This window comes from Tachypleus tridentatus, chromosome 12 (genome assembly GCF_004210375.1).
Source record: "Tachypleus tridentatus isolate NWPU-2018 chromosome 12, ASM421037v1, whole genome shotgun sequence".
In the NCBI taxonomy this organism is placed as follows: Eukaryota; Metazoa; Arthropoda; class Merostomata; order Xiphosura; family Limulidae; genus Tachypleus; species Tachypleus tridentatus.
The window spans coordinates 94,273,202-94,290,687 of record NC_134836.1 but is presented as its reverse complement, the minus strand read 5'-3'; the positions used below and the strand labels follow the sequence as shown (position 1 = coordinate 94,290,687).

Here is a 17,486-nt window from a genome sequence, read left to right as displayed (position 1 = left end):
GCGTATGTTTTTTGGTTTTTTTATCCTAAAGCGGCAGTTTTCTTCTTAATATCTCGTCAGCTACTTATCTTTACTGCTTTAAAATCCAGCGTTTTCCAGGTTTTGGCAGGTATACCTTTGGTGGTATTTGAGAATGCTTTCTTACCCCTGTACGCTAACTATAGGTCATGACCTTTATTATTATTGACATTTTATGTTCATTTTCAAATCTGAAAAAGGTTAATCGGTCTGTAAAGGATTGGAAGTCATTGGTTTACAAAACAAAAAGCAGTGTTAAAAACTAATAAGTGTATCGAATTTCAAATACGGCTGCATGATTGAGGATATAGATATAGAACTGATAATGTCGGTTTTTACATGCTATTGCAAAGGAAAAACATACACAAGAATGGACCCAAATATTTAGTTTTTTGTTGTCCTTCTGAACCATTTTGTATACGATCTAATTCTTTATTGGAAGAACGACACTTATCCTACAATGTAATGATACTGTATTAACAAGGCTTGATCTCAATATTTCTTTTCCGTGATTGAATATATATGTGTGTATGTATGCATACATGAATGCAGAAGAAATGGTTATGTAACGTTACGGATTTCAAATGTTACAGATTTCTGGACTTTTTTTATTTTTTAACGCAAGTGTGAATAAACTTAAAGCTAGAACTATGATATGCTGGTAATGTTCATGAAGATACTGTTTGCAATGAGTATACTTTCTGTTCGTAATAAATGCAGTATTGGAAATAGTTACAGAAACACCAGATATGGTATGTTCAAGACGCAGATATTATGGATTGCTCCCTCTTTTATTTTACGAAAACGAATTATCTCAAAGTACAAACAGGTGTTGATAGTTTTAACTGTATATTGCTGTCATCTCTTCAATAAGATAGTAACATACCATAATAATCTGTTTAAAATTACAGAAATTTATGGTATTCACAGCAGTAGTGTAGTAAGCTCACTCATAACTTCCATGATAGAAATTTCTTATAACAGATATGTAGAATTCAAAGCTTCTTCGTATGATATATTGAGGCAACGTCTTATGTCTCAGTAGGAGCTATATAGGAACTCTGAAAAAGGTACAGGTGAAACTAATATATGATGTTGATGTAAGAATCCAGACTCTTCAAAAGTGACGTTAAGTGAATCAGGATATACTCTTTAACTGATACACAACAATCCAGTAGAGATCTTGCCAATGATCCATAGTTGTAAGTATTAATGCAAATGCTATCTTCAGAACGACAAATAGATGTGCAGCTGTTCAAAACTCTAATAACAAAACAAATAGGCTGAAATAGGCATCAAATTTCAAACAATAAAATAAACAAAACTGAGAGAAAGCGCTCTCTACACACGAATCGAACATTAAAATATTTAATAATCAATAATCAATGATGATTTGTTAGATGGCAAAAAGGAAAAACTGTATCACAATCAAGGTAAAACATCTATTGTGAAGCAAACTGAGGAACCAGTGCAAACATGGACGGAATCTCAACCAATTATGTTAGAATTCTACACAAAATTGATGGCACCCTGACTGCTGACAGGTACATGCTCGTTTTTATCTCCAGGAATAATACCCATTGTTAAAGAACTTATCTCCAAATCCGACAATGATCTTAAGCAAGCAGTAAATGTGGAGAAAATAGAAAAACGAGGCAAGTGCAGCACTCATACTATGGACAATCCGGCACAAAGTTCTGAGAAAGAAAATCATTAAGGCTGTATAGACTTATATAAAAATTATTAAAGTCAAAAGGAATTATGAAGAGTCATTTGGAAAAGTGTTTTACATTGTTACTTTTATGATAACGTAAAAAGTGTACTGATATGTTTAAAACAAACACAAAATACTAGAGCATTGTACACCTTAGTTGACTTCATTTTCTATTTTATGTGAGAATGTACTGTACTAATAATGAACTGACAAGTTAATTACAGTCAGTTATTGTTTTTGTATCATCTGTGTGTTTTCGTATTTATCTTTAATGTACTGCGTGTATGGTGATGTCTCTGCATATATATATATATTGCAATGGTATGTGTATAGCTAATGACTGATATATGACTTTATAATTAACGTAATATAACGGTGATGGTTGATATTTTTTAAAGTATATCTCTTAAGGGACACGTGATTCTTCATGGACATTAGAATGTCAAAATTATGGAAAAGTTAAGTAAACGGAAAATGCATTCTTATGTCAGAAAACTACTGTATTATTTATAATAATTACTTATGTACAATGGTTAACTCTTAATAAATAATACATGCATTTGTAATGTGAATGTATATAAAGGCTAGTAATTGCAATTTCGTCTGTGATATTTTGACTCATGTCGGCTATTGTTCTGGCAACTCGACATTACATTGTTGTCATATGACACGTAAATGTTAGCACGTGACTTATAACAATGCCTAAATATGTGTTTGTCATATGTAAAATAACAATTGGTAATCTTTTGATAATTTAATAGATCTAGTTATTATTAACTTTGTGCCCCCCAGTGGAGTAGTGGTATGTCTGAGGACTTACACACTAAAAATCAGGTTTGAATACCCGTGGTGGGCAGAGCACAGATAGCCCATTGTGTAGCTTTGTGCTTTATTCTAAACAAACAAAACAATTAACTTGGAGTTGTTTTATACTGAGATTATATGTTATTCCTATTATTTAGAAAACTAATCCAATTATTATTGACGTTTCACAGTTACTGCTTTTGTTGACCTGTAAAAACAATCATCATGCCCTAGTGTTTGTTATGTCATTATTTTGATTTCAGATTGCAATAATTTCAACCTAAACGGCAGTTTATACGTATTTGTCAGAGACACCTAGGGCTTAAGTATGAAATTTCTTAATTTTAAACTACTGATAAAAAAGTAGCTAACCAGCAGCACCTGCAGTCAGCATGAACCACATAATTATATTCGCTCTCACTTTTATAATGTGCTCACAGCTAAAACTGCTGAGAGTGTTAATCAAAAGTATGTCTTAAACCCTGGACTCTTACGTTCAAATCTCGACACGTTAAACATTAAACCATGACCAGCGCATTTTCATTAATATTTAACAAGCTATAATACTCCAGTTTCTAAGAGATATGGTATTAAGTTAGAAATAATCATTTGTCCATTATGTTTTAGTGATTTATTTTGTTGAAAAGTAATAACCGCGATTCAAAATAAATGACAGTTTTATTTATTTTTAGTTACTGGAATTCTTTTAATTTTTATTTAAATTACAAAAAATTGTTAGACACACCAAAATAACATGAGATATTTTAAAATATATTTGTTTTTTTTTACATCGTTCAATGCTCTTGGCTTTTAAATAAAACAGATAATAAAACAAAGGTCCTATCTGTAAAGCCTCCAATGCCATATCGGTATGCCTGTGGAGTTTCAATACCCGTCGTTGCCATTGTTTAGCTTTGTACTTAAAAGCAACAGCAACCTAGTCCTAAGATCACTATTATTGAGCTGAAGAGAAACAAAAGTTTCTTAGCGCCCCAGGTTTGTCTTAAGGGTCTCCCCTAAGGTCTTTAAAACCTAAAATACCACCAAGTCTAAAATAATAATAATAAATAATAGTCCTAAGATCACGTGTAAGTTTACATAGAGCCAAAAATATTCCAAATCTGAAGAACAAACAATAATATAGATTTAAAATACTGAAATTATGTAAGGTTACTCTTCAAAGACCTGAAAATATCACCGGTATGTAGAGTAAATGAATGGCTATTTTATCATAATGCTCTGGAAATATGCACTGAGCAATGTGGCCAAATTTGCGTACTGAAAATAGATTTTAATATCCTCTATCTTATATAACCTAGTACTATATTACGATAATACTCAGTTGAGCACAACAGCTGTTTCTGAACAATTATCATGAAAACGTATGCGTTAATCTGCTATATTTACATTGCAATATAAACCTTAAAGTATAACAGCTACAAATTAATGTAAAGAAAAAAAGAAGTTTTAAATGTTATTTGCTCTTACGTTAGAAAATATTAACGAACATCAAATCACTGTTCTTTAACTAGCATTACATAAGCAATAGACGCTCATAAGAACGTCTCCATGCTAAGTGTACCCATTAGAAATAATAGCCGAGACAACAAAGTTGAAGAGTAGAGGGAAGCCCCTGGGAGGGTAAGAAGGTAAATATTAACCCACGAGGCAAACGTGCTTCTTTCTGAAACATTTATTGATGATTGAAAACCTTCTTTGCTTCAGTAAGGTAATAATCGCTACAATGTGCAAATTTATGTCATTATGCAAGAAAAATGCTTTCAACTCTTAAAATCAAATAGCAGTGCACTACCTCGACGTGGCCCAGGCGGGTACGTTTAGTTTATTTTTTTGAGCCCCGTAATTACCGTTCATGCATGCCCTATAGCTTGATTGTTTGAAAGAATTCTGCCTGTTGAATTTGGTTTCACGCTAATTGTCTGCTCTGCCTCAAGAGCAAAGAAAGCAAGAACTGGAGTTTGTGTCTGTACAACGAAGGCTGTCAGTCTTGTGTTATTTCTTTGTCTTTTTTCTCCAGGTCATGCAATCATCCCATTTTTCTCTATCGTTCAACTACGTAACTACAGATTGCACGCCAACCTTTACTGATAAAACAATCTTCAAAGAATTAGCTTATGTCAATAAGTATTTGAACTTCATTATTACATAATTTACCATCAGCAGATTAAATCTTCCTATAGATCCTTCAGACACGACATACAATTAAAATAATTTAGGTGGAATTCCACAACAACAACAACAAAAATTGTACCTAACTGTATCTTATTTTTTTCCCTCTTCATTATTTGCTTAAGCTAATCGAGTTTGATATTAAGAAGAAATGATGTATTTTATCATTTGATCTGTACAAATACATACTTTGAGCAGAATTACGTATATAAAAATATATGTATCTATGCCATCATAAAACTCATCGTTCGAAGGAAGTTACTTAGAATCTCGAACAGCGTAATGGTCTATTTTTGTGGGGCAGTATATGGTGTTTTTACTATGGAATTTGTGTAAACGTTCTACCAGAAACACAGTAAAAGGCCAGTTAAACTGAGTTCTGGTGTGTTCTTAAGAACGTAACGAAAGTTATACGCTCGTAGAAGTGAAGCTTCAACCATATTCTTATCGCTTGTACGCACATCCACTGGACTAAACCAGAATGCCCACCTACAAAATCGTGGTCTGCCTTATCAAAGCAACAACATTTGTTCTTATAGTCGTACTTATATGGTTATCACTTCTCTATGGTTTGTCTTGGATCATTTTCACAACTAATTCTGACATTTGTGGGGAAAACAAAACAAAAACAGGAGGGAAAAGAAGACAGGATAAGAGAAATATAAAGCTTTTGGTCACTTGTGTTTTAGTAGTTATTTATTTTGTATGTTTTTCATCTCGTTGCTTTGTTGTTTTGGTCGTTTCTTTTTATATAGTTTTCATCAGACTTGCATGTGACCAGATATTTAGGCGTTCAACCAAACCTTTGAAATATAATACATAAAAATATGCTATAAACGTAAGCATTTATAAGGTTAACACACAACAACATCAAGATAAGTCATATTGGAAACTTATGGATGTTTAATGATTTTTAATATTATCATCGCTACCTACATCTTGTCTTCCTATTGATCTTCTAATGATCTATTCAAACGTGTCTAAGGACTTACAACGTTAAAAATCAGTGGTTTGATTTCCCTCGGTTGGCACACCAGATAGCTCGCTGTGGCTTTGCTATAAGAAAAATACACCATACACTTTTCCAACATTCCCTTGTATACCGAGAAGGTGTTCTAAGACACACCCAGTATTCCAAACCACTCGGTAAAAACTTGTTACTAATGGCGTGACTCCCAAAACATTTATCATTACTTTTAATTTAATGAAACTTTAAGGTCCAGCTTTGGATCAAAGTTTCGAAATGGCTTTAAATTCTGGAAAGAGAAAAAAAATCGATATATATTCCAGAGTGATATCTGCAACTTTCGATATTTTTCTGCTTTTAAAACTTGGAATTTTCAAAACATAACGTAACTTAGTGAACCAATATACTTGTGTTTCTAAAACTTTGCTTTTAATATCTTATAGTAACTAGTACACGAAGATTAATCTCTGTATTTTATTTATGTAAGCTGTAATTTTACGTTATAAACTTCAACATATATCATCATAATAGTATAAGTAATGGTAGACTCTAACAATGAACAGCAATTTCAACGAGTTCCAGGTTCAGTCTTTACAACTGAAGACGTCTTGGTTTACGCGCCTTCTGGGGGGCATTAGGTTAGGTAGTGGTGATCCGACAGACGAGAATTCAGTTTCAGCGGACATCTATCATCGGATGTTCGGTGTTGTCAGGCAAGCCAGTACATGTTGATAGGAAAGGCGATAAAGACAACAATTTTTAATTGGCACAAACTTTTACATGCTTAAAAATAAAGAGTTAGTTACGTTCCTTGACTCAATGTTCATGTTATAAACTACATACTGATTACGTGTGATATATAAACCTACGGTTGAAAACGTACGAGAAAAATAAACAGGGAAACAAGAAATGACTATTTAAACTTTTCATTGACTCAGACCTCAAAACTTTCAGCATTGACGCCAGCTCCCTTGTTACGAGTGCTGTCGAGAACAGAGAAGGTGTTCTAAAACACACCCAGTACCCCAAATTACTCGGAAAAACTTATCACTAATGGTGTTACTCCTAAAAAATTTATCATCACTTTTATTTAATGAAGCTATAACGTCCAGTTTTGGGTCAAAGTTTGGAAATAGTTTCAAAGTCTGGAAAGAGAAATAATTTCTTATGGAGTGCTCATCTTGGGTTCGAAAGAGCTTAAAATCCCAAACCTAATATCCTACTCTGAGGGTCGCAGGTTTGAATTTCCATCACTTCAAACATGCTCGCCCTTTCGTTAATAAAAGAGTAGCCCAAGCGTTGGCGATGACTAGCTGCCCCCCTCTAGTCTTGCACTGCTAAATTAGCGCAGATAGGCTTCGTGTAGCTTTGCGCGAAATTCAAAACAAACTAAACCAAAACATGTATTATTATACAAAAAGTGTGTGTTTTCTTATAGCAAAACCACATCGGGCTATCTGCGGAGCCCACTGAGGGGAATCGAACCTCTGATTTTAGCGTTGTAAACCCGAAGACATACCGCTGTACTAGCGGGGTGCTTGTACAAAGAATGATATGATCTGTTAAAATTATTAGTATTGCTTAGAATGATCATATAACTGTTATCTCTATTTAATATTTAAATCATTCAAATCTCTAACAAAACTGGATATACCCTTTCATGCATCCTGTACAGTTAAATAGTTGAACATGATAAGTTTGAATTATTAAAATAAATACACGTGATTTTTATCTTCTCTTAAGTCAGAACCTCAAGTTATCTTATATCGCAATAATGAGTCAAAGTAGGGTGTCTTAGTTCAGTTTCCACGGCTCTGGAGTCACTGCACTGCTGCTTGCCCGCTGTTACTCATTCTTAAGACAGGCCGTCAGTTGTGGAGAACAGACTGTAAGTAACGGATCAGAATCGCGCTGTCCTTAGGGTTCCCTAGCCCTTGTGTGGCATACTAATAATATAGATCCTACTGGCACGAGTAATTGGGGACGTAAGCTTCTTGTGATAATATAATTCTCCAACAACATTTATTTAAGAGGGCCATATGAATCTCAACCTTATGTATCTGTGTTCGAAAAAGTTAACTGTGTGATTATATAAACTAGAGAATAGGTTCACAGCCTTTAACCTTTCTGATGTTACCGGAGATTTGTCAAAGTAGTACAGATCACATTGACAAGTAAAACGATATAAGTAGTCATAATCAAGGAATTTCTTTTTGTTGGAAAAGAGAAATCAGCTGAGCCATTTTACAGTTGTTGATTAGTCCTAGGTGCGACGGACGATTGTGGAACTATCCGTTCGATCCGTAAATATAGATTATATAGATAGAGCTGTTGAATACGATGCTCCTGAACGCTGACAGCCACGGAAGCCCGTACTCACACTGAACACGCAAAGGACCAGCTAAATAATCCCCTGTACATTATCCAGTATGTGGCATTACTTCTTGTTTTTAATACTACCGGCTGCCTTGAGATTAGGCCTAACTAAGGTAACGGTCAGTGACGGTAGGTGAATTTTGTTTTATTCATTCATCATTGCTTCGTTGTGTTTGATAAAGTGAGACTATGTATTACACTTTACCTTAATAGATGAGCCACAGTTTTTACCATCAAGTTATTACAATGAACAAAAATATTTCCGATTTGAGTGATATAACACAGGAAAAGTCAGAGAAAAGAAACACATAAATCGCTACAGAACATGATAGTTGGTAAATTTTACCCAATGTATAAATTAGTATTAGATTGTAAAATCTGTCATTGTTTAAATTCAATTTACTGTTTCTCAGCGAACATTTACAAATCTGAGCATATACAATCAATTTGTTATTTTTTTTTACTTTATATGTATCTTGAGAACCAACTGCTTATTTAAAAACTAATAACAACGCAACGTAAGATTATATATAGTTATAATATTGAAACTTCTCGTCAATGGTTGATTTTTTTTTTTGCAGTTTTAGAAACTATTTCGGAAAAATTATACAACCAAACATTTCGTAGTACGTATTTGTATAGTTAAATGAGGGCCAACATAAGACGAAAGATTTAACTATAATTTTAATTCACACTTCAAGCAGTTAATTAAATGAGATTGAACTTGACGAGCTTGAAAAGCTACTTTCTCCCAAAACAAAAGCCTCCTGGTGTCTCAGCGTTAAATTCGAGGGCTTATACAAAAAAAAAAAAAATCTGAATTCTATGCTTAGAGTGGGGAGAGCACAGATAGTGTCATGTGTAACTCTGCCCTCAACAACACAGAAAATAAAAATAATTTATAAGTACATCTGTTTGAAAAAAAACAAACATTTGTAACTAATCTATATAATGTATTTGGTATTACTGTTTGACTTAACATTTGTAACTAATCTATATAATGTATTTGGTATTACTGTTTGACTTAATTCTTATTTTTATGTTAAAATACGTAATTTTTATATCTGTTTGTAATTACTAAATGCCGATAAAAATAGGTATATTAATGCATAATTATAAACTCGTAATAAGTCGGTTGTTAGGTTCCAAAATGTAACATCGACAACACATAACTGGTGGAAACAATGAAACCAGTTTAACCTTCGGAATCGTATATCTGATCCAGAGTACTGATAAATAGTTACGAGTTGAGGTTTCACAAAGGAGAACGTAGGTCTCTGGTTGCAGATGTTCGTGGAAAGTGATAAAATATTCTATACATCTTACGCTCATACAGACACACGTCTAACCTGTAGCAGTGTCTATGTTTAACACAGTCTAAGCAAATCGTTAACAATGATTGAAGAGTGAAGTTGATAAGTGTAAAAATAACACTTATTGTTCGATATGTCTGATATTTTGTGCTCATCTCTTCGTGATTTGTTAGTTCAGAATTTTTAAAGACGCACAATTATATGTACTTTTAATATTTGTATTTACACTAGGCTGTACAAGTTAAGAACATACTTCAAGATTCACAAAAATAAAACGAACAAAAATCAATGAACTTCATATTTTTTAAACTGACTGCAAATGTTTGTTTTAAAATTACTATATATTTTTTCTTCTCGATAACTATTCATTCTAAACAGTTTTGTGTTAAAATAACATTAAACACACATTATTGCAATTCAGATTCTAGTTTAATTCATTTATGTAAATGATCATTTCTATTGTTGTTTCTGTATTGCAATATAATGCAATATAAATCAGAAGTGGGCTTTTCCTATGATTGAGCGACGCCCTTTATGAATAATGATAATGTTGAACATTTGAAACCGGTTCGACATGCTGTTGCGTAGAAGAGAAATCCTAATCTCGAATTTCACGTGACTTTGTAGTTCTCGAAGTTTTCTGGTACGCATTTAAAAAAAGCCAATATGAGTATGTTTTAATTAGTAAGCTGTACAAGAAAGATGTTAGAAAAAGTAATTTCTTACTTTTGTTTTGACAGCTGCACGGAAACATTGAAGTACATACAAATTAGTATGAAAAAACATTTGCAAGGCCTAGATGCTAGATGCTTTATCAAACTAATGTGACAAGGTTTCCGTTTACCTGATAAATCCTTATATTCTTGTTCTATTCTCATTGAAAGCGGATTGACATTCATTTCTGAGTTCATTTTACTAATAAATTCATTAATCTTATCAAGAGCATCACGATTATTATTAAGACGTTAATATTAAGAGGAAAAATAAATCAGAAATTGCATTTCAAGTAGCATTGCTGGCACGTTTTGTTTTTTGCGTATTTTTTGTGTTTCAAATCGACAGTAATGCCTATGAAGTGTAAAAATCTGTATTTTAAACAATTTAATGCGAAGTGTGCCCGTTAATATGCTAAGTATTCGACGTTATTATTATGAAGGTTACATAAACAATGTTTTTCGTATATTACTTCCTCACAGATACTGAAAATGTTTCTTTCACGAGAGATGAAATTTTCAAAATGCAGAAACGATATCACGACACATAATTCAGAAATATTACTGTCGCACGAGGAAATTCTGACTTGTGCGAGTTTTGATTGCTATATTTTAAAAGAAAGCGCACGCGCATTAAATAAAAAAACCACAAAACTGTATGTAAGAGAATTTAATACGCGCGAGTTGCACAGAGTACAGATAGCTCATAGTGTAGATTCGCAGCGGACAAAGTACTACGCTCAACAGGTGTAGCATGGTTTGGTTTGTTTTGAATTTCGCACAAAGCTACTCAAGGGCTATCTGTGCTAACCGTCCCTAATTTAGCAGTGTAAGACTAGAGGGAAGGCAGCTAGTCATCACCACCCACCTCTAACTTTTGGGTTGCTCTTTTACCAACGAATAGTGAGATTGACCGTGCATTATAACGCTCCCTCGGCTAAAAGAGCGAGCATGTTTGATGTGAAGGGGATTTGAACCCGCGAACCTCAGATTACAATTCGAGCGTCTTAACCACTTTCCCTCTAGTCTTACACTACTAAATTAGGGACGGCTAGCGCAGATAGCCATCGTGTTGCTTTGAGCCAAATTTAAAGCAAACCAAACGTCTGCTTTACACTGGCTTCACCAACACCTAGTGGAATAACAAAAAAACATACTGCCATAGTTTTACTGTACCTCGAACCATAATTATATTGGCTATTTCTAGTTAAACACAGAGCTATTTAAAGATCTATCTGTGCCCAGGTATCAAAACCCGGTTTCTAACGTTGTAAATCCGCAGATATAGCGTTGTGTCACTGGGGAGAGAAAGGTATTTGTAATTACATTTCTTAAACAGGGTTTCAACGCAACAGTAAAGACATTTATACAAGGTATTAGTTTTATTTATTGTCTAATGGTGATCATTAAAGGAATTTATCGTACTCTTATCATATTTTAATAAATATTCGTATAACTGTTTTCACTAGTAACAATTCAAAGGGTATAATTGAAGGCAATTGTAATTAATTTATTTATTTTTAATAAGGTATCTGAAGGAGGTTTAGTGATGTTTAAATATTTGATTTTCTATTCCCAAATGTCGTTACAGTTACCTGACTGTGATAAGTACATCAAACATTTTTTAATCAAGAGAATGAGTTACTATTCGTTCACTAATTCCCGCGGTTTCTGATCATGAGCTTTTCTGACGTCACATGAAGAAAATTAGAAGTAATTTTTGTGCTTTGTATTGCTTAAGTCTTATTCTAATTGCTCTTGAAAGTAAAACAATTATTTCTTGCTTGAAGTGTGTATAAAAACTAAAAGGTATTTTATATGTAAAAACGGCTGGTTTGGGTTGAGAACATTTTTTATGCACTCGAAACTTTCTTCCACTTTCTTTGTGAACCTGACGATGACCGAAGAAATCGAAACGTTGTTCGTTCCTCTGCATAAAAAAATTTTCTCAACCCAAACCAGCCGTTTTTACATATATATTTTTTCTCTACAAGTGGGTTTTTTCGTCATCACTTATTAAAATGTATTTTGTCTTTGTCATGCCACTTTTTAAGTTTCTGTGTTTAACTTTCTTTTTAATATGTGCTTTGAGTAAATCGGGCATTAAACATTTTTTATTACTGGTAGATTTGTCAAAGTTGTGCTACTAAAGTGCTGTCTCTAAACGGTTAGAATTCGAGAAAAAGCTACTTTCTTCGAATATAAAATCAAATTGGTATTTAAAAACTAATCTCTTAATAGTTTTTGAGGCATCCCAGATACTAAAAGATTAAACCCAAGAAAACATTTTGCTTGTTGAATAATAATGCGTGTTCTTTTTAGATAAACGTTTATTTGTTCCCTGAATTTCTCATAAAGCTACGACCCTAAGTTTGAAGTGATGAACTAAAGGGAAAGCGGCTAATCAATGCCACTCACAGTCAGCTCTTGTGTTACAATTTTACTAGCTGATTGTAGGATTGACCATCACGTAATACTCCCCACGGTTAAAAGGAGCGAGCAGTATCGGTGACAGAAATCGAACCTCGGACTCAATGTTTTGCGATTTGAGTGCCCTGACCACTAAACTATAGCAGGCCTTGCTTTTAGATAAAATGGAAACGGAAACCAAAAGGATTAGTCAAACATCTGATATGAAATAAAACGTAAGAAACGTTTAAAACGCATTTGAGCGATGCAGTCATTTTTAAATAATAATTTTTATGATGCAATTATATTAACTTAAACAAAATTACCGTTAACAAATGCTTGAAGTTATTGCTTTTTCAATATTTTAGAATTTTTGCACAAGGCTGAGCAAAGGCCATCTACGATATACAAAGTAAAAAGAAGCCAACAGCGTCTATCACCAAATCTTGAGCACACTAATATTAGGTCACGCCACTCATTAGTGAGAGATGATGCAGCTCTGAGAGTGTGCTACAAGATGCCAAGTTCTATAAGCACTGCATAAAAGATGAAAATATTGATTATTTTAGGAATTAACAAAATCTCAAAATTGTAAAGGATTTTGTTATAACATGTAAAACGTGAAATTTAAACGTGTAATTATTAATCATTATTCAGTTCATGCTTTTGCCACATCTATTAGTTTAAAAAGAGCAAACACCATCTAAGTGATTTATTTACCAAAATAATGAAAATTGAGATTTCCTTTCCCTAGACTGTATCTACATACGTATATTGTGTGCATGTTACTAACTTTTCGAGCATTTCGTCCTTATCAAACTGAACAAATTATTTTTGCAGATTAATCAGACGTTATAGTACGATAGTTTAATCGAGTGTGAGTGTGGTCGCCTCATTAAACTACATTAGAAAATATTTAAGCACTTGTATTCACTTTCAGTTTTTTGAGTAAGCGTTCAAGCAACCATAACGTCATTATTCAGTGAAGGATAGCTCCCGCGTGAAGTGCATATAAATATAAGCTCACAGCACACACAAAAAAATCACCTGATTAAGCTTAAAAACTAACCGTTCAAAAACCGACAAGAATACTTTTACTTTTATGTAATTAAAAATTTAAATAATATTCCATTATAATTTGCTAATGACGTCAGCTGCAAACTGAAAAGATTTGAGATGCTAATATTGTAAAGCTTAATTTTAATTCGCTGAAAAATAAAGTCATGAAAATTTTTAAAATTTCAATTAATTCTGTTTCGAAAATTGTCTTTTAGACACTTGATATATTACAGTTTTATATACAATTAACGCCATTTTCTATTTCCGTCATATTAAACACTTACAGTTAAAATGAACACTATTTTTAACAGCAGGAGTTAAAAAAGTATTACGGTTAAATACACTTCTATATTTTAGGGAACCCAAACTAAACAAAGTTGTAAATCAAGTAGTTTCTAACGTTTTGATTTAATATTATCAGAACTGTTATTACATCCACCATCAGAAAGAGTGAAAGGGAAACAGTAAAATTTTATTCACTGTTACTTCCGCGTCTCAGTCGGACTTCCGCGTTCCTTGTGACTGCGCTGAGCATCACCTTTTTGGTCTGGATACAAATATATATTATTTGTGGATAATATTTCATATAGTATTAAATTAAAGCATTATTTATATATATAGCAAGGTGGCTTAACACAAAGAGCACCACGATCATCTTTCGTACAGATTAATGATACAAGTGAAATAAAAACAAATCTTTCTGTTTGAAATGCATTAGCAAATAACAGCAGAGCCCATACTTAGTCTCCGAATGTGTGTAGCTCTGAGAAATGCAGAAAAGAAAATCAGCAAAGACGTCTCAAGAAAACAGATGGCGTCATCATTTGAATTCGGTGACTAAAGGAATGAAAAAAACGGTCGTATTGTTTTTTAAACTTTAAATACAGAAATGTGTACTGGGAACGTATGTTTAAGTTTGAATGTTCTTCAAAATCAACCACAATATTTTTAATCTTAAATAATTCGAATTTTACCAGACTGGTTGAAATAAATGCTCCTGTAACATTCACCTGTATCTTGCTTTTCAGAGCATGAAGCAAATCCGCATAGTTCGCGAATTATAATCCGCATTGCTATCTAATAATGTAAGGTGATCTGTTAGTTCGTATATTATTATATTCATTCTTTATGCTGTGAGACTAATACCTATTATTAAGTATGTGCAAATGTTTCCACTTTCATTAACATTTTCCGTGTCATTTTAGATCCTCGATTGAAAAGAAGTGATTTCAATATAGCTTTGCTACTTACTGGACCTTAAGTAATTGGCTTTATGAACAATAATACGTTACATATGACAGCATCGACCACAAAACATGAATAACTCATTTTGAAACATGTTGACATATTGGCTTGTAATGAGATTAATTATAACAATAGTTAAAAATATATAATTAAACCACGAGCATGTAATCAGTAATATTAGGAACGAGCAAGTATACACAAAAGAAGTGTGATAATTATGACAGATATAGGATTACTTGAGATATGTATTAATCGTTAGCACATATATTGGAATTACTTTTTATGCATTTGATGAAGAACCAAATAAAAGTATTCTATATGTGTTTGAATTTTGCTAGCACTACATTGACTTGTACGTAATTATATATTGGTTTGTTGTTTTTATAGTATAAAACAAAGTAAAGAAGTTACACAATGACTAATGATTTAGCTGCTTCTAAAGTTAATCTGATAAAAAAATAGAGTGACAATAGTTAGTCAACAGTACCCACCGCTAGCTCTTGGGCTATACTAATCGCATAGCAGGACTTGACCATTACACGCATAACACACCAGTGGCTCAAAAGTGTGGGTCATAGTTTTGCAGGAACAGAACGCGAAACATGGACACTCGAATTCGCAGCTCGACACTAACCAGGCCCAGCAATGCAAAATGTGGATTTTATCGAATTTACCCTGTTTAACGCAACGTAACCTTTGTATTTAAACCAACAGTATCTACTGCAGTATCCATAATTGTACATACAAATAAATTCATGTATATTTTGTTTTCAAAATTTAGATAGTATCTAATGTTATATCTAGTATAATAAATAGGTATATGCGTGGAGTATTTACCCCGTTATTATTGGGCCCGGCATGGCCAGGTGGTTAAGATACTCAACGCTTAATCTGAGGGTTGCGGGTTCGAATCCCAGTCATACCAAACATGCTCGCCCTTTCAACCTTGGGACCGTTATAATGTGACGGTCAATCCTTCTATTTATTGGTAAAAAGCAGCCCAAGAGTAGGCGGTGGGTGGTGATGACTAACTGACTTCTCTCTAGTCTTACACTGCTAAATTAGGGATGGCTAGCGCAAATAGTCCTCGTATAGCTTTGCGCGAAATTCAAACCAAACCAAACCCGTTACTATTCTCTAACAGTTGTGTTTCTCGTGATTCAGGAGGATTATTACTAGAACCTTTACCAGAAGAAGATTCGGAACACTCTACTATCCCGGTTTTACTGGAGGAGCCACAAGATAGTTATGTTGTGAGGAACAATCCTGCCGTCCTCCACTGCAAGGTCCGCGACGCCCTCCAGGTTTATTTCGAATGTAACGGAGAATTGGTTCACCATAAGCAACATAGTCTGCAACAGTTTGTAGACCCCATGACGGGAATCCGTCAATTGGAAGTTTCAATAGTTGTCACAAGAGAAGCGGTAGAGGATTATGGAGGCCCTAACAAATTCAATTGCGTGTGCCATGCATGGTCGTCAACGGGTCGGATACACAGTCGAAAGACTTTCGTCATGCTAGCATGTATGTAATACGTTTGATTTATTACTCATTATTATTATTATTATTAGATTACTCATTAGAAAATCGCTTGTGTTCTTCTAAAGCCATGTATTATAAGCTTTATATAAAAATTCTGAAACCAAGGTTTATATTAGGCTTAATGCCCCATTTATTTTCAACACAATAAAAAACATTTTTTTGCACACACTATTTTGTGAATGGATAAAATGCACACTTGAAAAAGAGATTTAAGGTAAAGTCAGTCACTATAAAATTTAGTTAAATTTCGTATAAAAATTTCTCAAAAATAAAATTGATTTATTTTTGTGAGTTTCAGGTTTAGTGTTTGTTTTGCTAATTTGTAGTCAGTGGTAGATTTAAGGCGCTCTGTGGATCCAGGGGCTAATAATTTTTGTGCACCAAACATCCCATGTAATTTTACATAGAATAAATTTAGTAATGGGCCCTGGGGCTGATCCACCCTCTAGCACCCACCTAAACAAGCCATTTCTTGTAGTGTAATTAAAAGGAAAAAATTTTTCACTGTCTTTGTTGATTGACTAAGTTAATTAAAATTTTATTGTTTTTATATATATGTATATCTTTAATAGTAAACTTTGTTTTCTTGAAATATATTCCTCTCACACAAGGGCCAAAAATCGACTATGAGTTTTGAATAAGTCTACTGCTTATAACACTGCTTACATATATATATATATATATATAACATCTGGTTTTATCAACCATCTTGTGGATTCATTCTTTTTTCTTCAAGAGTTTTCCGTTTGTTTATTTCTTGAATCTCGCACAAAGCTACTCAAGGGTTATTTGCGCTAGCCGTCACTAATTGAGCAGTGTAAGACTAGAGTGAAGGCAGCTAGTCATCGCCACCCACCGCCAACTCTTGGGCTACTCTTTTACCAACAAATATAGGGATTGATCTTCACATTATAATGCCCCACGACTGAAAGGGCGAGCACGTTTGGTGCAGCCGGGATTCGAACCCGCGCCCCTCAGATTACAAACTGTTAGCTCATAGCTCTGTTATCCCTTGACCGATTTGAGATATAATTACAGTTCTGAAATAAGGTCTCGTTGAATAATTTACTATAACCCTGCCTAAAAGAATTTCAACTTAAGGATAGGCTGATAGAGATCCTGAGGAGTAATAAAAT

At 33.6% G+C, this 17,486-nt stretch overlaps 1 protein-coding gene across 8 annotated transcripts in view; it reads left to right on the top strand.

Moving 5' to 3' along the window:
- The window catches only part of LOC143234037 (netrin receptor UNC5C-like), a 131,041-nt gene that overhangs the window by 37,966 nt on the left and 75,589 nt on the right, over positions 1–17,486 (top strand). For 7 of the 8 annotated variants that reach the window (XM_076471055.1, XM_076471054.1, XM_076471051.1 and 4 more), the window contains one exon: positions 15,973–16,332. In XM_076471055.1, the coding sequence (XP_076327170.1) occupies positions 15,973–16,332 (360 nt within the window). Of the gene's footprint in view, positions 1–7,523; positions 8,199–15,972; positions 16,333–17,486 lie in introns of those variants that run through there. The other variant, XM_076471053.1, reaches the window with a different exon arrangement.